The sequence below is a fragment of the Geotrypetes seraphini genome, chromosome 4 (genome assembly GCF_902459505.1).
Source record: "Geotrypetes seraphini chromosome 4, aGeoSer1.1, whole genome shotgun sequence".
Taxonomy (NCBI): domain Eukaryota; kingdom Metazoa; phylum Chordata; class Amphibia; order Gymnophiona; family Dermophiidae; genus Geotrypetes; species Geotrypetes seraphini.
This window is the reverse complement of record NC_047087.1, coordinates 219,027,305-219,049,109: the sequence shown is the minus strand read 5'-3', so window position 1 is coordinate 219,049,109 and position 21,805 is coordinate 219,027,305. Positions and strand designations below refer to the sequence as shown.

The 21,805-nt window shown below is 46.0% G+C and overlaps 1 protein-coding gene across 1 annotated transcript in view; it reads right to left on the bottom strand.

Annotated features, from left to right (window-relative positions):
• Positions 1 to 223: 223 nt before the first annotated feature.
• LOC117359742 (mannose-binding protein-like) overlaps positions 224 to 21,805 on the bottom strand; it is a 265,920-nt gene continuing 244,338 nt past the window's right edge. Inside the window, exon 6 of the mRNA XM_033942960.1 lies at positions 224 to 1,987. Coding sequence (XP_033798851.1) covers positions 1,611 to 1,987 — 377 coding nt within the window. The 3' untranslated portion in view covers positions 224 to 1,610. The remainder of the gene's footprint in view (positions 1,988 to 21,805) is intronic.

Below are 21,805 nucleotides of genomic sequence, written 5' to 3'. Positions count from 1 at the left end.
CTGTCCCTTGCTGGTTACATCGGCTTTGACACTTTCTCTGACATCAAGTTTGTGGCTGCTCGCTCCGAAGATAAAAAGGTGTGCGCACATACGCAGCTCGGGGGGTGGCATGGAGGGGGTGAGAGAGGGGTGCTACTGGTTAGATACACTTTATAGAATTGTGTTTAGCACTGCCGAAGGCCCTCTTTTAATAAGGTGCACCAACTGATTAGCGCACGTTAATTGATTTAGCGTGTGCTAAACGCTAACACATGCATGTTAGTCTATGGACACATTAGCATTTAATGCATGCTAATTCTATTAGTGCGCACTAATCGGTTAGCGCACCTTAGTAAAACGGAGTAAGTGTACTTACTAGGCATTGTTAGGCTTCCTAACTCTATGCACAGCCTATTTATGCCAGGGTTTTCTTCAGCTAAATAACTGCACTTAAGTTAGGTGCCTAACAGTGCCTAATTCACAAAGAGGCCCCTAACTCAAAGCCACGCCCATAATCCGCCCCTAACCATGCCCACTTTTAGGCAGGCAATTTGGATTAGGCGCCTACTTTTTATAGAACTGTATTTGTCTAGTTAGGTGCCTAACTTTCAATTCATTCCAATTACAGCCAATTATGGGATGTTAAGTGCCGATGTAGGCACCTAACTTTAGGTGAGCTGTATAGAATTTGCCTGTTGCTGTGCAGTGCATAATTGCTTAATGGATCCTTGGTTATAAATTCTGTAGCTTTGTTTTTCTAAAATGCATGACTTAAAAGCTGTTGCCTTTATTGCTATATTTTAGCAGATCTAACCTCTAAAAGAGACTTTGAATATTGAAGCTGATATGAATGAATGAAATGAAAAATTGAGTATATAAATGTATGGAGTTTTTTTCAGACCAGTGATGATGCGGATAGCTTAGGGTACTGTATAATCCCGGCTGTCCGTGTATGAGGTCTGTTTTCTCCATTTTTTGTGTATATTATCAGTTGCTGTCTTGTTTTATTTATTTTGACGAGATGGTGTGAATGAGGTTTCTCTGCTAAATTTATCATACAGTGCGTTTTTCTTGAGTTTGTGTTTGTAACATACGACTGTGCCCTGATTCTATTGACTTAAAAGCTGGAAATCAAAGTGCCCTATATTAAAGCTCGATTTAATAATGTGCGCTACATTACCCCCTCTTTTACAAAACTATAGCGCGTTTTTTAAAGCTGACTGTGGCGGTAACATCTCTGACGCTCATAGAATTCCTATGCGCATCGGAGCTGTTACTGTCACGGCTGGCGCTACAAACCATGCTACAGTTTTGTAAAAAGAAGGGGGAGGGGTGTTAGTGACCTACTGACATGAACATGCACTGTAAGTAAACAGGTCCATTTGCAGAAAAAGGGGAATGAAGTAAATAATGTGCATTAATTTGCATTAGTTCTTGCTAATGTGGTAGCGACTTTTAGTTCTTCTAGCTCTGACTGATGACCTTCACTGCAGTTTGTTCTAGGATATTTTTTTGATAAATTATTTTGTGCTATTGGTGATGCTTTAATTTCTATAATTAGTGATAATTCTTGATAAAAGTGTCCTAATTCTACTAATATGGATAACATCAAAAATAAACCTCTTCCAAACTTAAAATTCACAAATAAGTAACATTTTGTTTGTACAAATGATGTCATACCATTTTCCATCAGATCTTAATGCTACACATTCTTCATTTCCATTAACGTTATTTGGTTCATTTACATTCCAGTTTGAATAAGTAATTTCTTCACCAGTTGAATACTGAAAGGTTCCTTCTATTTGTATATCAGTTATTCCAAGGAAGGCTTGTTTGTTATATTTTAATACCATTTCTTGCAGAGCATGGTTTTCATCAGCAGTCCTTGGAGCGGCTACCAGGCCTCCAGCTCTTGAACACACCCTTCTTGCTTTCTCATAGTTATATTCTAGACCATCAGTCACAAATAGTTTACTACCAACTTCTTTTCCTACAGAGAAAATTAAAGCTTGAAAACAAAAAGAGTCAAATTATACTTTCAGTGCATATGACAATTGTTTATCAATTACACAGTGCATCCTCAATTTCATGCCATCCAGATATTCAAAGACCGTGGGCCTGATATTCAGCACCCCTTATTTATTTATTTATTTCACTCAAATGAATATACAGTAAAACCTTGGTTTGCGAGCATAATCCGTTCCAGAAGCATGCTTGTAATCCAAAGCACACATATATCAAAGCGAATTTCCCCATAGGAAATATTGGAAACTCAGACGATTCGTTCCACAACCCTAAAACTTTAATACAAAATACTATACGTAAGCGTAGTGCAAGACCTCGCTCATTTAGAACAGTCACTACATGCCTGCAGTGTCAGAGAGAGAAGAACCATTGGCTCAGATGTGATGAAGTGACGCGTATATAAAAACATAAGAACATAAGAGGTTGCCTCCGCCGAGTTAGACCAGAGGTCCATCTCGCTCAGCGGTCTGCTCCCGCGGCGGCCCATCAGGCCTAGTTGCCTGAACAGTGTCCCTGACTAATTCTGTACTGTCTCTAATCCTATCCGTATAACCTACCTCTACTCCTATCTATACCCCTCAATCCCTTGGTCTTCCAGGTACCTATCTAAACCTTCTTTGAAGCCCTGTAGCGTGCTCCTGCTTATCACATCCTCCGGTAGTGCGTTCCATGTGTCCACCACCCTCTGGGTGAAAAAGAACTTCCTGGCATTTGTTCTAAACCTTCCCCCTTTCAATTTCTCTGAGTGCCCCCTTGTACTTGTGGTTCCCCATAATTTGAAAAATCTGTCCCTATCCACTTTTTCTATGCCCTTCATGATCTTGAAGGTTTCTATCATGTCTCCTCTAAGTCTCCGCTTTTCCAAGGAGAAAAGCCCCAGCTTTTTCAGTCTGTCAGTATATGAGAGGTCCTCCATACCCTTTATTAGCTTAGTTACTCTTCTCTGGACTCTCTCAAGTACCGCCATGTCCTTCTTGAGGTACGGCGACCAGTACTGGACACAGTACTCCAGGTGCGGGCGCACCATTGCACGATACAGTGGCAGGATTACTTCCTTCATCCTGGTCGTGATACCCTTCTTAATGATGCCCAACATTCTGTTTGCCTTCCTTGAGGCTGTGGCGCACTGCGCCGACGCCTTCAATGATGTGTCTACCATCACTCCCAGGTCTCTTTCAAGGTTACTCACCCCTAGCGGTGATCCCCCCATTGTGTAAGTGTACATTGGGTTCTTTTTCCCTATGTGCATGACCTTGCATTTCCCTATGTTGAAGCTCATTTGCCACTTTTTTGCCCACTCTTCCAGCGCTGTCAGATCTTTTTGGAGATCTTTGCAGTCCTCCGTGTTTTCAACCCTGCTGTATAGTTTGGTGTCATCCGCAAATTTAATAACCTCACATTTTGTACCTGCCTCCAGGTCATTAATAAATACATTGAATAGGAGCGGTCCCAGCACCGACCCCTGCGGAACTCCGCTCATGACCCATTGCCAGTCTGAGTAATGGCCCTTTATTCCAACCCTCTGTTTCCTGTCTGCCAGCCAGTTTTTGATCCATCGGTGTACCTCCCCTTGCACCCCGTGGTTCCATAGCTTCCTCAGCAGTCTTTCGTGTGGTACCTTGTCGAAGGCTTTTTGGAAGTCAAGGTAAATGATGTCTATAGATTCCCCTTTATCCACCTGGCTGTTTACCCCCTCAAAGAAGTATAATAAGTTTGTGAGGCATGACCTGCCCTTGCAGAAGCCTTGCTGGCTCGGCATTAGCAGCCCAGAGTTTTCGATGTGTTCCCAGATGTTGTCTTTAATCAGCGCTTCCAACATCTTGCCCGGGACCGAGGTCAAGCTCACCGGCCTGTAGTTTCCTGGGTCTCCCCTTGAGCCTTTCTTGAAGATGGGCGTGACATTTGCTATTTTCCAGTCTTCCGGTATTTCTCCGGTTTTTAAAGATAGGTTGCATATTTGTCGAAGTGGCTCAGCTATTTCGTTCCTTAGTTCCTTGAGCACCCTTGGGTGAATGCCGTCCGGACCTGGCGATTTGTCGCTCTTTAGCCTGTCTATCTGCTTGAGGACATCCACCTTGCTCACCTCTAATTGGACCAGATTTTCATCCTGGTCTCCTTTTGCGATCTCCTCGGGTTCCGGAATGTTGGTTGTGTCCTCCCTCGTGAAAACTGAAGTGAAGAATTCGTTTAACCCAGGGGTGTCGAACTCAATCAGAGAAGGGGCCAAAATCTAAAATCCAGCCTAAATCGCGGGCCGAATGGTTTACTGAACAGTCATAAACTGACAATGTTAACCAGAAATGTGAATTTAAAATGAGTGGAACAATCTTTTCCTTAACAGTGCTGTTAACCAACTCACATGCTATCAAGCAAAACAGTAATATTGGTATCAAGCAAAACAGTAATATTGGAATGTACCTAAAATGCTCATTGTTTTGTTTTCTGGCTAGATGTCTGACACCGTTTTCCCCGTATCAATGAGTCAATGTTCGGTTTTATTTCTTGGGCTGTAGCAACCCGCAAAACAGCATGGAGGTTGTCATCGGTAATGCGTGATCTGTGCTTGATTTTGTTCAGATTCATTATTGAAAACATCTGTTCACAAAGATAGGTGCTCCCGAACATGGATAGAATACGGGCAGCATGAATTCGGAGCTCTGGCATTGAGTCAGGGGGCAGTAGAGGGTAGAAGTCCTCAATTTCAACATCCTGAAACCTTGATTTCAGGCCACTGTCAGACTGAAGCTCGATTATCTCCATCTGAAGGTGATGGGGCACATTGTTGACATCAACTGTAAAAGGATTGGCAAAGATGTCAAAGCCTGAGTGCTGTGTTCTAAAGTCAGAGAAGCGCTGCTCAAATTCACTTAGTAAACGGCTAACTTTGGTAGCCAGCCGACTGCAAGGAAAAGTACCAGAAATAGTGGTTGAGATACTCAAACAAACGGGAAAGTGGGCAAGATTGTCCTGTTCCAGTTGGGACTTCCATAGTTGAAGTTTACGCTGGAATGCTGTGATCATGTCAGACATCTTCGTGATGACTTGTTTGCGTCTCTGCAGCTTCAGATTCAGTTGGGCGAGATGCTCGCATATGTCACACATCATAGCAAAATCACATAGCCAGGTGGGATCCGACAGTTCAGGCAAGGGCTTTCCTTTACTTTCGATGAAAAGAGCAATTTGTTCTCTGAGCTCAAAAAATCTTTTGAGGACTGCGCTCTTGCTCAGCCATCTTACTTCTGTGTGGTATGGCACGTCTCCATGCTCTGCACCCCTCTCCTGTAAAAACTGCTGGAACTGGCGATGATTCAGGCCACGTGCCCTTATAAAGTTAATAGTTTTAATGACTGTGGTCATTATGTCATTCATGTCCAGAACTTTTCCACACATAGCCTCTTGGTGGATAATGCAATGATAAGTAATCAAGGGTGTGTGGCAGTGACTTTTTTGCATTCTTTCCTTCATTAGTCCAACCAAGCCTTTCTTTTCTCCGCACATTGAAGGTGCGCCATCGGTAGTTAGCCCCACCAACTTTTCCCAGGGTAATTTAAAATTATTTATAGATTTCTCCACAGCCTCAAATATATCTCTACCAGTCGTCGTCCCATGCATGGCAGCTACATCCAAAAGTTCCTCAGTGACAGAGAGGTCGGTCTTCGTAGCACGTATAAAGATGGACAGCTGCGCTGTATCAGTGTTGTCTGTGCTTTCATCGATAGCAAGTGAAAAAGCGAGATAACTGCATGCCTGTTCGGCCAGCTGTGATGATAGATTTCCTGAGAGTTCTTGAACTCTGTCTGCAATGGTGTTTCTTGACAAACTGACAGTTTGAAAACTCTGTATCTGGTCTGGGCATACTTTCTCACACACTTTTAGCATGCATTGCTTCAAAAAGGCACCCTCTGAAAAACACCTTGAAGTACGGGCAATTTCTTCAGCCACTATAAAGCTTGCTTTCACTGCAGCATCATTTTTCGCTGTAGCCTTTGTAAACATTTGCTGCTGTGATTGTAGTTTGCCTTTTAGTTCTTTAACAATTTTATGCTTTTCTTCCAAAGTATATTTGCCATACTTAACATTATGTTTGGTGTCAAAATGACGACGTATATTGTACTCTTTCATCACCGACACTGTCTCATAACACAATATACACACTGGTTTGCCCTCACTAAGCACAAACATGTATTCATTTTCCCATTTGTCATTAAATTGTCTGCCTTCACCGTCAACTTTTCTTTTCCTGGACATTTTGGGATCAATATTGGCAGTAAAAGATGTAGTTTATTGGAAATCTGCGTTAGAATGAAAAATTCAGGCAATAAATGCCTGGCTGGGTACAGATAGCAGATTCTGTTGCGATTTTTATGCCTACACTTTATGCCAGGAACTGGCAGCTTCTGCTGTGTATTTTTTTTACATAGTTCCCCCCCCCCCGACGTCCGATTCACCCCAAGCAGGACCGCTCGCACGCACCTACACCCCCACCCCGAAGGACCGCCGACTCACCGACTCCCAACACGATCGGGGAAAGAGGGAGCTCAAGCCCTCTTGCACCCCGACTCCCCGACACGATCGGGGCAAAAAGGAGCCCAAGCCCTCTTGCCCCGCCGATTCCCCAACTCCCCGACAATATCGGGCCAGGAGGGAGCCCAAGTCCTCCTGGCCCTGGCGACCCCCCCCCCCCCGCTAGTTGTTCGGGCCAGGAGGGAGCCCAAACCCTCCTGACCACGGCAACCCCCTACCCCCACCCCGCACTACATTACGGGCAGGAGGAATCCCAGGACCTCCTGCCCTCAACGCAAACCCCCCTCCCCCCATCGACCGCCCCCCCCCAAGAACCTCCGACCCCCCTGGCCGACCCCCATGACACCCCCACCCCCCTTCCCTGTACCTTTCTGTAGTTGGCCGGACAGACCGGAGCCAAACCCGCCTGTCCGGCAGGCAGCCAACGACGGAATGAGGCCAGATTGGCCCATCCGTCTCAAAGCTCCGCCTACTGGTGGGACCTAAGGCTCCTGGGTCTATTCTGATTGGCCCAGGCGCCTTAGGCCCCACCAGTAGGTGGAGCTTTGAGACGGATGGGCCAATCCGGCCTCATTCCGTCGTTGGCTGCCTGCCGGACAGGCGGGTTTGGCTCCCGTCTGTCCGGCCAACTACAGAAAGGTACGGGGAAGGGGGGTGGGGGTGTCGTGGGGGTCGGCCAGGGGGGTCGCGGGTCAGGCTGGGGGGGCAGTCGGAGGTTCTTGGGGGGGCGGTCGATGGGGGGAGATAGATAGCAAGTACGGCCGGCGAGATCACAAGCCTCCTATGTCGCCGCGCGTCATTGTGATGGAACGCAGCGGCGTGCAGTGATGACAGCGCGGTGCGGGCCACATTGCAAGGCCTGGCGGGCCGGATTTGGCCCGCGGGCCTTGTGTTTGACACATGTGGTTTAACCTGTCAGCTATCTCCTTTTCCCCTTTTACAACTCCTTTTCTGTCTCCATCATCTAAGGGTCCCACTTCCTCCCTTGCCGGTTGCTTCCCCTTGACGTACCTGAAGAATGATTTGAAGTTTGTTGCTTCCCCCGCCAGTCTCTCTTCATATTTCCTTTTTGCTTTCCTAACCACTCGGTGACACTCCTTTTGATGTTTTTTGTGCTCCTTTCGGTTGTCTTCTGATTTGTCCTTTTTCCATTTTTTGAATGATGCCTTCTTGTCATTTATCGCCTTTTTCACTGCATTCGTTATCCACACTGGGTTTTTTGTTCTATTTTTTTTTGCACCCTTTCCTGAACTTGGGGACGCACAGTTTTTGTGCTTCGTGTACCGTGCCCTTGAGTAAGGTCCAGGCTTTTTCTACGGACTCCATCTTCCTTGCGCTGTCCTTGAGTTTCTTTCCCACCATTTTCCTCATGGCATGTACTGTATGTACTTGTATTGCAAGACATTGCTTGTATATCAAGTTAAAATTTAATTCCTTACACATCCAGGGTGGGAGGGAGGGAGGTGGGATGGCATCATTATTTCTTGTATTTAGTTTATTGAAATTCTATATGTGGTTATACTTTTATGGATGAATGGGAGGAAAGGGGGGGGGAGAAAATGATTGTTTTCAGAATGTTTGTATATTTAAAGTACTTTTCCTGATTCGTTTATGTTTAAAATTTTCACAAGCACTGTTAATATTAGAAAATTAATATAGATTTTAAAAAAAGTTAAAATTTATTAAAATGTTTTGCTTGTCTTGCAAAACACTTAAGAACATAAGAACATAAGCAATGCCTCTGCTGGGTCAGACCTGAGGTCCATCTTGCCCAGCAGTCCGCTCACGCGGCGGCCCAACAGGTCCAGGACCTGAGCAGTAATCCTCTATTTATACCCTTCTAGTCCCTTTTCCAGCAGGAAAATGTCCAATCCTCTCTTAAAACCCATTACTGTATTCTGCCCTATAACGTCCTCTGGAAGCGCATTCCAAGTGTCCACCACACGTTGGGTAAAGAAGAACTTCCTAGCATTTGTATTGAATCTGTCCCCTTTCAACTTTTCCGAATGGCCTCTTGTTCTTTTATTTTTTGAAAGTTTGAAGAATCTGTCCCTCTCTACTCTCTCTATGCCCCTCATGATCTTATAAGTCTCTATCATATTCCCTCTAAGTCTCCTCTTCTCCAGGGAAAAGAGACCCAGTTTCTCCAATCTCTCAGCGTATGAAAGGTTTTCCATCCCTTTTATCAGACGTGTCGCTCTTCTCTGAACTCTCTCGAGTAACGCCATATCCTTCTTAAGGTATGGCGACCAAAACTGGACACAGTATTCCAGGTGTGGGCGCACCATCGCCCGATACAGCGGCAGGATAACTTCTTTCGTCCTGGCTGTAATACCCTTCTTGATTATACCTAGCATTCTATTCGCTCTCTTAGCGATTGCAAACCATATTACTTTGGATTGCAAACCATATTACTTGCAATCCAAAGTTTTACTGTATATATAGCATAAATCTTTCCAAATGACCTGGCTCAAAAAAAAAAAAAAAAATCCTGAACCTTCTAATAGGAAATTATACATTTAGTGGGGAACGTAAGGAAAAACATTACCCCCCCCCTCCCAAGACATGAAAACTATGTTTAAGCTGTTGAAACTTTTATACCCTGCCTGTGTTAGTCTAGAAACATCAGGAAAACCTATAATTTTCTACCACAAAACAAGAAATTTCAGCAGCACTTTTCTGGGTAACAAGGGTTGCTATTCAGATAAGTGTCACTGACAAGGTCTATAACCAAATTTTCATTGGCACCATAAGGGCAATTCTATAATATAGGTTCCTCTGTTCACATGCCTCTTGCATATCTGGAACAGTAGCACTTAGGCCCAAATTCTATAAAGATCCTAGAGTTAGGAACCCATATCAGTGTGCCTAGCCAATCTAGGCACCTAACTTACCCCCTCCCCCTTTTACTAAACTGCGATAGTGGTTATTAGCACAGGGAGCTGCGCTGAATGCTCCACGCTTCTCCGGACGCTAGTGATGATGTGGGGCAGGAGCGATCTTCCTACACTCCTGCCCCGTGCAGAGCCATGCTGTGAGTTCCCATGGTCTCACGAGACTACAACAGGCAAGAGGAGCAGCAGAAGCAAGGAGAAAAGTAGTTTTAGTAGCAGGAGAAAAGCAGTTTTAAAAGCAGAAACGAGCAGAGGAGGGAGACAGAGAAGAGCAGGAGGCTAGGGGCAGGGTGAGAGTTAGCTCCGTCCACCGCCACCGCATTGGAGAGTCAGCAACCGAACTCCCCCATAAAAGGGGGCGGAGCCAAGGGCGAACGCGGTGCACAGCATCAGGGAAGAGGAGTAGCAGAAGCAAGGGGAAAAGCAGTTTTAGTAGCAGGAGAAAAGCAGTTTTAAAAGCAGAAACGAGCAGAGGAAGGGAGACAGAGAAGAGCAGGAGGCTAGGGGCAGGGCGAGAGTTAGCTCTGCCCACCCCCACCGCATCGGAGAGTCAGCAACTGAACTCCCCCATAAAAGGGGGCGGAGCCAATGGCATGCAGCCGTTAGGCGCGCAGCGAAGGCGAGCAGCAAAGGCGCTCGACTTAGCGAGAGCGCCTTTGCGAAGGGCCTCAAGAAGGGCCAAGTCACTACACCCAAGAGCACAGGGAAGGACTGAAAGGTAAAGAAGCGGCAAGCACAGAAGCACAGAAGGTAAGAATAAGCAGGCGCAGAAGGGACGAGCACATTCAAGCAGGAGTAAGGTAAGGAAGAGAAAAGACAGCACACACAAGAAGGCATCAATGCAAGAAGCAGATATAGAAGGAACAACCACACACAAGCAAAAGTTAGGCAAGGTTGTGCAAAGGCAGCAGGCACAGAAGGAACAAACACACAAGCAAAAGTAAGGAAAGGTAGAGCGTAGGCAGCCCACACAAAAGAAGAAGGCAGCAAAGCAAGAAGCAGGTGCAGAAGGAAGCAGGCACAGAAGGAGCACGTAAACTTAATTGTTTTCTTAAAGTAGTAACCCCAATGGAAGCAGAAGGTAACCAGAAGATGAGCTTTCCAGTGTTCTGCACGAACTGTTGTATGTATGACTACCTCCCCTCGGGGAGACAGTCATACGTATGCAGTCGGTGTCAGGAGCTGAAAAGCTTGAGGAAAGAAGTCAAGTGACTTGAGGACAAGATACAGGAGCTAGAAGGACTTTACATCACAGAGGACCCAACCAGGGCATTTGAAGACTTCAAGAGTGAGAGACACATCGAGAAGGAAGTCAGGGAACTCGAGGAATTCATTGAGGAAGCATACAGGAGGAGGGTGGAAGAGAACGAACTCCAGAGGGGAGATGAAGTTACACCAACACCAACTTGGAAGGGGGAGCAAGAAGCAGGTGACCTCATAGAAGACACCCACAGAAGAATTCCGCACGAGGGGGAAGAATTGGCTAGTCGATGCCCAGAAGAAGAGAGAGCGAAGCACGCTGAGGACATTGACCTGAGACCGAAATGACAATTGAAGAAGGGAAAGTCAACGATCCTGGTGGGAGACTCGATACTGAGGCATGTGGACAGCCACATAGCAGGAGGGAGAGAGGATCGACTGGTGACCTGCCTCCCAGGAGCGAGAACCAAGGACATTGTGGACAAAATTGGGATGATCCTGGATGGAGCGGAGACGGAAGAGACCGCAGTAATGATCCACATCGGGACGAATGATGTCAGCAGGAGAGACTACAGAAGAGGCACGCTGATAGAACAGTTCAAGATTCTGGGAAGGAAGCTGAAGATGAGGACCCAGAAGATAGCATTCTCAGAGATCCTACCGGTACCGAGGGCAGATGTGAAAAGGCAGGAAGAACTACAATCAATAAATGCGTGGATGAGGAGATGGTGTGAGGAAGAAGGATTCCTCTTCGTGAGAAACTGGACAACGTTCTGGGGCAAGAGCAAGCTCTACAGGAGAGATGGACTGCACCTGAGCACGGCGGGAACAAGACTTCTAGCAAACAACGTCAAGAGAGAAATAGAACAGGCTTTAAACTAAGAGAAAGGGGAAAGCTGACAGTCGACCTAGCGTCGATGATTTGGAAGAAGGTATCCCATGAAGATACTGAGGGGAAAAAAGGCTGGGAAGAAACAAGGGTCAAATTACAGGAGTCAAATAACCCAGAAGAGGAGGTTAGAAAGATTGTAGCAAAAGAGAAGACACCAAAGACCGAAGCACAGGGAAAAGAAATGAAGACGACAAAATGCCAGGATCTAAACTGCATATATACTAATGCAAGGAGTCTAAGAAACAAAATGGGGGAACTAGAAGCCATGGCCAATGCAGAGGACATAGACATAATTGGAATCTCTGAAACGTGGTGGAATGAGGAAAACAAATGGGATACAGCACTGCTGGGGTACAAGCTCTATCGCCAGGACAGGTCAGGACAGAAAGGAGGAGGAATAGCCCTATACGTAAAAGAAAGCTTACAATCGACAAGAATGGACACAGCGGAGACGACCAACAATCTGGAATCGCTAAGGGTTAAAATACCAGGTAGGAAAGGGCATGAAATAAAAATGGGCCTATACTATCGTCCACCCGGGCAAACCGGAGATAGCGATAAAGAAATGGATGCCGAGATGAAGCGAGAATGCAAAAGCGGTTACACAGTTGTTATGGGAGACTTCAACTACCCTGGGATAGACTGGAGTCTTGGAAGCTCAAGATGCGTTAGGGAGACAGAATTCCTGGAGGCTATACAAGATTGCTTCATGGAGTAGCTTGTTAGAGAACCGACAAGAGGAAATGCCACTCTGGATCTAATCCTAAATGGACTAAAGGGACCTGCAAAGGAAGTGGAAGTAGTGGGACCGTTAGGAAACAGCGATCATAATATGATCAAGTTCAAGGTTGAAGTAGAAATACCGAACGGAAAGAGAACCATGGCAACAACTTTCAACTTCAGGAAAGGAAACTATGAAGCAATGAGGGAAATGGTAAGGAAGAAACTTAGAAACACTTCCAAAAAATGGCAAACAGTAGAACAGTAGAACATGTCTTTTTTCAAAGACACGGTGAGCGAGGCACAAAATCTGCACATCCCCAGATTCAGAAAGGGGTGCAAAAAGGGTCGAACAAAAGACCAGGTATGGATGACTAAAATAGTGAAGGAAGCGATAGGCAATAAGAAAAATTCATTTAGGAAATGGAAAAAGGACAAAACTGAAGGGAACCAGAAGGAGCACAGGAAGTATCAAAAAGAATGTCACCGTGTGGTTCGAAAAGCCAAAAGAGAGTATGAAGAGAGGCTAGCCAGGGAGGCACGAAATTTCAAACCATTCTTCAGATATGTTAAAGGGAAACAGCCAGCTAGGGAGGAGGTGGGACCGCTGGACGAAGGAGACAGGAAGGGAGCGGTGAAGGAGGTGAAAGAAGTCGCAGAAAGACTCAACATGTTCTTCTCGTCTGTATTTACAAACGAAGACACAACCAACATACTGGAACCTGAACAAATCTTCAATGGAAATCAAGCAGAAAAATTAACATCCATGGAAGTGAGCCTTGATGATGTACACAGGCAGATAGAAAAACTTAAAACTGACAAATCCCTGGGTCCGGACGGAATCCATCCCAGGGTTTTGAAGGAATTAAAGGAGGAGATAGCGGAACTACTGCAGCGAATTTGCAACCTATCCTTGAAAACTGGCATGATCCCGGAGGATTGGAAGATAGCCAATTTAACGCCCATCTTTAAAAAGGGATCAAGAGGTGACCCGGGAAACTACAGACCAGTGAGTTTGACCTCAGATCCGGGGAAAATGGCGGAAGCACTGATTAAAGAACACATCGATGAACATTTGGAAAGAAACGAACTTTTGAATACAAGCCAACATGGTTTCTGCAGGGGGAGATCGTGCCTAACGAACTTATTGCACTTCTTCGAATGAATTAACAAACGGATGGACAGAGGAGACCCCATAGACATCATATACCTTGATTTTCAAAAAGCCTTTGACAAGGTGCCTCACGAGCGTTTACTCCGGAAACTGAAGAACCATGGAGTGGACAGAGACGTACATAGATGGATCAGAAACTGGTTGGCGGGTAGGAAACAGAGGGTAGGGGTGAAGGGCCACTACTCGGACTGGATGAGGGTCACGAGTGGTGTTCCGCAGGGCTCAGTGCTCGGACCGCTGTTATTTAATATATTCATAAATGATCTAGAAACAGGCACGAAGTGTGAGATAATAAAATTTGCGGATGATACAAAACTATTTAGTGGAGCTGGGACTAAAGAGGAATGCGAAGAATTGCAAAGGGACTTGAACAAACTGGGGGAATGGGCGGCGAGATGGCAGATGAAGTTCAACGTTGAGAAATGTAAAGTATTGCATGTGGGAAACAGAAACCCGAGGTACAACTATACGATGGGAGGGATATTATTGAATGAGAGTAACCAAGAAAGGGACTTGGGGGTAATGGTGGACATGACAATGAAGCCGACGGCACAGTGCGCAGCAGCCGCTAAGAAAGCAAATAGAATGCTAAGCATAATCAAGAAGGGTATTACAACAAGGACGAAAGAAGTTATCCTGCCATTGTATCGGGCGATGGTGCGCCCGCATCTGGAATACTGCGTTCAATATTGGTCTCCGTACCTTAAGAAGGATATGGCGTTACTCGAGAGGGTTCAGAGGAGAGCGACACGTTTGATAAAAGGGATGGAAAACCTCTCATACGCTGAGAGATTGGAGAAACTGGGTCTCTTTTCCCTGGAGAAGAGGAGACTTAGAGGGGATATGATAGAGACTTATAAGATCATGAAGGGCATAGAGAGAGTAGAGAGGGACAGATTCTTCAAACTTTTGAAAAATAAAAGAACAAGAGGACACTTGGAAAAGTTGAAAGGGGACAGATTCAAAACGAATGCTAGGAAGTTCTTTACCCAACGAGTGGTGGACACCTGGAATGCGCTTCCAGAGGGCGTAATAGGGCAGGGTACAGTACAGGGGTTTAAGAAAGGATTGGACAATTTCCTGCTGGAAAAGGGGATAGAGGGGTATAAATAGAGGATTACTGCACAGGTCCTGGACCTGTTGGGCCGCCGCGTGAGCGGACTGCTGGGCATGATGGACCTCAGGTCTGACCCAGCGGAGGCATTGCTTATGTTCTTATGAGTTCCTGTTGTAGTCTCATGAGCCCACGGGAACTCACAACACGGCTCTGCATGGGGCAGGAGTGTAGGAAGATCGCTCCTGCCCCGCGTCACTGCTAGACCACCAGGAAAAGGACCAGGGGTGGGTCAGAGCAGGCCCAAAAGTTATTCGTGAATTTTCTCTATTCGCGGGCTGGCTCTGTCCTAACCCTCGCGAATAGGAAGAGAGAAGTGTACTTGTTTTGGACTTAGGTGCCAGCATTTTGGCCAAGAAAACCTTAGCATAAATAGGATGTGCCTAAGATTCAGACACCTACCTACACCTGTCCACTTTAAGCACTGCTAGGCATGATTCTATAAACAGTGCTGAACTTGATTGACATGTGCTATGTACTGCATTCCTCAGCACCTATGATTTAGATCAGTGGTCTCAAACTCAAACCCTTTGTAGAGCCACATTTTGGATCTGTAGGTACTTGAGGGCCTCAGAAAAAAGAGTTAATGTCTTATTAAAGAAATGACAATTTTGCATGAGGTAAAACTCTTTATCTATATATATAAAATCGGATGTATGTATGTATGTGCCGCGAACACGCAAAAACGGCTTGACCGATTTGAACGAAACTTGGTATGCAGATCCCTCACTACCCGGGATGATATGTTCTGGGGGTCTCGTGGCCCACCTGCACACGTGGGCGGAGCTACAAACAGATAACCGGATTTCACCCATTCATGTCAATGGAAAAAATGTAAAGAGCTGCCAACGCAAAAACGGCTTGCCCGATTTGAACGAAAATTGGTATGCCGATCCCTCACTATCTGGAGTGATATGTTCTGGGGGTCTCACGGCCAACCTGCACACCTGGGCGGAGCTACAAACAGAAAATCAGATTTCACCCATTCATGTCAATGGAAAAAATGTAAAAACTGCCTCCGCAAAACTGGCTTGCCCGATTTGAACGAAACTTGGTATGCGGATCCCTCACTACCTGGGGTGATATGTTCTGGGGGTCTCATGGCCCACCTGCACATGTGGGCGGAGCTACAAACATAAAATCAGATTTCACCCATTCATGTCAATGGAAAAAATGTAAAACAGCTGCCAACGCAAAAACGGCTTGCCCGATTTGAACGAAACTTGGTATGCAGATCCCTCACTACCTGGGGTGATATGTTCTGGGGGTACCGCTGCCAACCTGCACACCTGGGCGGAGCTACAAACAGAAAATCAGATTTCACCCATTCATGTCAATGGAAAAAATGTAAAAACTGCCTCTGCAAAACCGGCTTGCCCGATTTGAACGAAACTTGGTATGCGGATCCCTCACTACCCGGGATGATATGTTCTGGGGGTCTCGCGGCCCAACTGCACACATGGGCGGAGCTACAAACATAACTTCAGATTTCACCCATTCAAGTCAATGGGAAAAATGTAAAAAGCTGTGGGACCGATTTGAACTAAACTTGGTATGCTGATCCCTCACTACCTGGGGTGATATGTTCTGGGGGTCTCGCGGCCCACCTGCACACATGGGCGGAGCTACAAACAGAAAATCAGATTTCACCCATTCATGTCAATGGAAAAAATGTAAAAAACTGCCATTCTCACAGTAATTCCAACTACCTGGGGTGATATGTTCTGGGGGTCTCGCGGCCCACCTGCACACGTGAGCGGAGCTACAAACAGAACATCAGATTTCACCCATTCATGTCAATGGAAAAAATGTAAAAAGCTGCCATTCTCACTGTGACCAATTTGGACGAAACTTGGTATGCAGATCCCTCACTACCTGGGCTGATATGTTCTGGGGGTCTCGCGGCCCACACGAAACTTGGTATACAGATCCCTCACTACCTGGGGTGATATGTTCTGGGGGTCTCGCGGCCCTCCTGCACACGTGGGCGGAGCTACAAACAGAAAATCGGATTTCACCCATTCATGTCAATGGAAAAAATTTAAAAAGCTGCCATTCTCAAAGTAATTCAAAAACGTCTTGACCAATTTGAACGAAACTTGGTATGCAGATCCCTCACTACCTGGGGTGATATGTTCTTGGGGTCTCGCGACCCCCCTGCACACGTGGGCGGAGCTACAAACAGAAAATCGGATTTCACCCATTCATGTCAATGGAAAAAATTTAAAAAGCTACCATTCTCACAGTAATTCACAAACGGCTTGACCGATTTGAACGAAACTTGGTATGACCGATTTGAACGAAACTTGGTATGCAGATCCCTCACTACCTAGGATGATATGTTCTGGGGGTCTTGCGGCACACCTGCACATGTGGGCGGAGCTACAAACAGAAAATCTGATTTCACCCATTCATGTCAATGGAAAAAATGTAAAAAGCTGCCATTCTCACAGTAATTCACAAACGGCTTGACCGATTTGAACGAAATTTGGTATGCAGATCCCTCACTACCTGGGTTGATATGTTCTGGGGGTCTCGCGGCCCTCCTGCACATGTGGGCGGAGCTACAAACAGAAAATCAGATTTCACCCATTCATGTCAATGGAAAAAATGTAAAAAGCTGCCATTCTCACTGTGACCAATTTGGACGAAACTTGGTATGCAGATCCCTCACTACCTGGGGTGATATGTTCTGGGGGTCTCGCGGCCCACCTGCACACGTGGGCGGAGCTACAAACAGAAAATCAGATTTCACCCATTCAAGTCAATGGAAAAAATGTAAAAAGCTGTGGGACCGATTTGAACGAAACTTGATATGCAGATCCTCACTACCTGGGGTGATATGTTCTGGGGGTCTCCCGGCCCACCTGCACACGTGAGCGGAGCTACAAACAGAAAATCTGATTTCACCCATTCGAGTCAATGGGAAAAATGTAAAAAGCTGTGGGACCGATTTGAACGAAACTTGATATGCAGATCCCTCACTACCCGGGATGATATGTTCTGGGGGTCTCGCGGCCCAACTGCACACGTGGGCGGAGCTACAAACATAACTTCAGATTTCACCCATTCATGTCAATGGAAAAAATGTAAAAAACTGCCATTCTCACAGTAATTCCAACTACCTGGGGTGATATGTTCTGGGGGTCTCGCGGCCCACCTGCACACGTGAGCGGAGCTACAAACAGAACATCAGATTTCACCCATTCATGTCAATGGAAAAAATGTAAAAAGCTGCCATTCTCACTGTGACCAATTTGGACGAAACTTGGTATGCAGATCCCTCACTACCTGGGCTGATATGTTCTGGGGGTCTCGCGGCCCACCTGCACACGTGGGCGGAGCTACAAACAGAAAATCAGATTTCACCCATTCATGTCAATGGAAAAAATGTAAAAAGCTGCCATTCTCACAGTAATTCACAAACGGCTTGACCGATTTGAACGAAACTTGGTATACAGATCCCTCACTACCTGGGGTGATATGTTCTGGGGGTCTCGCGGCCCTCCTGCACACGTGGGCGGAGCTACAAACAGAAAATCACATTTCACCCATTCATGTCAATGGAAAAAATGTAAAAAGCTGCCATTCTCACAGTAATTCAAAAACGGCTTGACCAATTTGAACGAAACTTGGTATGCAGATCCCTCACTACCTGGGGTGATATGTTCTTGGGGTCTCGCAACCCCCCTGCACACGTGGGCGGAGCTACAAACAGAAAATCGGATTTCACCCATTCATGTCAATGGAAAAAATTTAAAAAGCTGCCATTCTCACAGTAATTCACAAACGGCTTGACCGATTTGAACGAAACTTGGTATGACCGATTTGAACGAAACTTGGTATGCAGATCCCTCACTACCTAGGATGATATGTTCTGGGGGTCTTGCGGCACACCTGCACATGTGGGCGGAGCTACAAACAGAAAATCTGATTTCACCCATTCATGTCAATGGAAAAAATGTAAAAAGCTGCCATTCTCACAGTAATTCACAAACGGCTTGACCGATTTGAACGAAATTTGGTATGCAGATCCCTCACTACCTGGGTTGATATGTTCTGGGGGTCTCGCGGCCCTCCTGCACATGTGGGCGGAGCTACAAACAGAAAATCAGATTTCACACATTCATGTCAATGGAAAAAATGTAAAAAGCTGCCATTCTCACTGTGACCAATTTGGACGAAACTTGGTATGCAGATCCCTCACTACCTGGGGTGATATGTTCTGGGGGTCTCGCGGCCCACCTGCACACGTGGGCGGAGCTACAAACAGAAAATCAGATTTCACCCATTCAAGTCAATGGAAAAAATGTAAAAAGCTGTGGGACCGATTTGAACGAAACTTGATATGCAGATCCTCACTACCTGGGGTGATATGTTCTGGGGGTCTCGCGGCCCACCTGCACACGTGAGCGGAGCTACAAACAGAAAATCTGATTTCACCCATTCGAGTCAATGGGAAAAATGTAAAAAGCTGTGGGACCGATTTGAACGAAACTTGATATGCAGATCCCTCACTACCCGGGATGATATGTTCTGGGGGTCTCGCGGCCCAACTGCACACGTGGGCGGAGCTACAAACATAACTTCAGATTTCACCCATTCATGTCAATGGAAAAAATGTAAAAAACTGCCATTCTCACAGTAATTCCAACTACCTGGGGTGATATGTTCTGGGGGTCTCGCGGCCCACCTGCACACGTGAGCGGAGCTACAAACAGAACATCAGATTTCACCCATTCATGTCAATGGAAAAAATGTAAAAAGCTGCCATTCTCACTGTGACCAATTTGAACGAAACTTGGTATACAGATCCCTCACTACCTGGGGTGATATGTTCTGGGGGTCTCGCGGCCCTCCTGCACACGTGGGCGGAGCTACAAACAGAAAATCACATTTCACCCATTCATGTCAATGGAAAAAATGTAAAAAGCTGCCATTCTCACAGTAATTCAAAAACGTCTTGACCAATTTGAACGAAACTTGGTATGCAGATCCCTCACTACCTGGGGTGATATGTTCTTGGGGTCTCGCAACCCCCCTGCACACGTGGGCGGAGCTACAAACAGAAAATCGGATTTCACCCATTCATGTCAATGGAAAAAATTTAAAAAGCTGCCATTCTCACAGTAATTCACAAACGGCTTGACCGATTTGAACGAAACTTGGTATGACCGATTTGAACGAAACTTGGTATGCAGATCCCTCACTACCTAGGATGATATGTTCTGGGGGTCTTGCGGCACACCTGCACATGTGGGCGGAGCTACAAACAGAAAATCTGATTTCACCCATTCATGTCAATGGAAAAAATGTAAAAAGCTGCCATTCTCACAGTAATTCACAAACGGCTTGACCGATTTGAACGAAATTTGGTATGCAGATCCCTCACTACCTGGGTTGATATGTTCTGGGGGTCTCGCAGCCCTCATGCACATGTGGGCGGAGCTACAAACAGAAAATCAGATTTCACACATTCATGTCAATGGAAAAAATGTAAAAAGCTGCCATTCTCACTGTGACCAATTTGGACGAAACTTGGTATGCAGATCCCTCACTACCTGGGGTGATATGTTCTGGGGGTCTCGCGGCCCACCTGCACACGTGGGCGGAGCTACAAACAGAAAATCAGATTTCACCCATTCAAGTCAATGGAAAAAATGTAAAAAGCTGTGGGACCGATTTGAACGAAACTTGATATGCAGATCCCTCACTACCCGGGATGATATGTTCTGGGGGTCTCGCGGCCCAACTGCACACGTGGGCGGAGCTACAAACATAACTTCAGATTTCACCCATTCATGTCAATGGAAAAAATGTAAAAAACTGCCATTCTCACAGTAATTCCAACTACCTGGGGTGATATGTTCTGGGGGTCTCGCGGCCCACCTGCACACGTGAGCGGAGCTACAAACAGAACATCAGATTTCACCCATTCATGTCAATGGAAAAAATGTAAAAAGCTGCCATTCTCACTGTGACCAATTTGGACGAAACTTGGTATGCAGATCCCTCACTACCTGGGGTGATATGTTCTGGGGGTCTCGCGGCCCACCTGCACACGTGGGCGGAGCTACAAACAGAAAATCACATTTCACCCATTCATGTCAATGGAAAAAATGTAAAAAGCTGCCATTCTCACAGTAATTCAAAAACGTCTTGACCAATTTGAACGAAACTTGGTATGCAGATCCCTCACTACCTGGGGTGATATGTTCTTGGGGTCTCGCGACCCCCCTGCACACGTGGGCGGAGCTACAAACAGAAAATCGGATTTCACCCATTCATGTCAATGGAAAAAATGTAAAAAGATGCCATTCTCACAGTAATTCACAAACGGCTTGACCGATTTGAACGAACCTTGGTATGACCGATTTGAACGAAACTTGGTATGCAGATCCCTCACTACCTGGGATGATATGTTCTGGGGGTCTCGCGGCCCACCTGCACATGTGGGCGGAGCTACAAACAGAAAATCAAATTTCACCCATTCATGTCAATGGAAAAATGTAAAAAGCTGCCATTCTCACAGTAATTCACAAACGGCTTGACCGATTTGAACGAAACTTGGTATGCAGATCCCTCACTACCTGGGGTGATATGTTCTGGGGGTTTCGCGGCCCTCCTGCACACGTGGGCGGAGCTACAAACAGAAAATCAGATTTCACCCATTCAAGTCAATGGAAAAAATGTAAAAAGCTGTGGGACCAATTTGAACGAAACTTGGTATGCAGATCCTCACTACCTCGGGTGATATGTTCTGGGGGTCTCGCGGCCCACCTGCACACGTGAGCGGAGCTACAAAGAGAAAATCTGATTTCACCCATTCAAGTCAATGGGAAAAATGTAAAAAGCTGTGGGACCGATTTGAACGAAACTTGGTATGCAGATCCCTCACTACCTGGGATGATATGTTCTGGGGGTCTCGCTGCCCACCTGCACACGTGGGTGGAGCTACAAACAGAAAATCTGATTTCACCCATTCATGTCAAAGGAAAAAATGTAAAGAGCTGCCATTCTCACAGTAATTCAAAAACGGCTTGACTGATTTGACCGAAACTTGGTATGCAGATCCCTCACTACCTGGGGTGATATGTTCTGGGGGTCTCGCGGCCCACCTGTACACGTGGGCGGAGCTACAAACAGAAAAGCAGATTTCACCCATTCATGTCAATGGAAAAAATGTAAAAAGCTGCCATTCTCACAGTAATTCCAACTACCTGGGGTGATATGTCCTGGGGGTCTCGCGGCCCACCTGTACACGTGGGCGGAGCTACAAACAG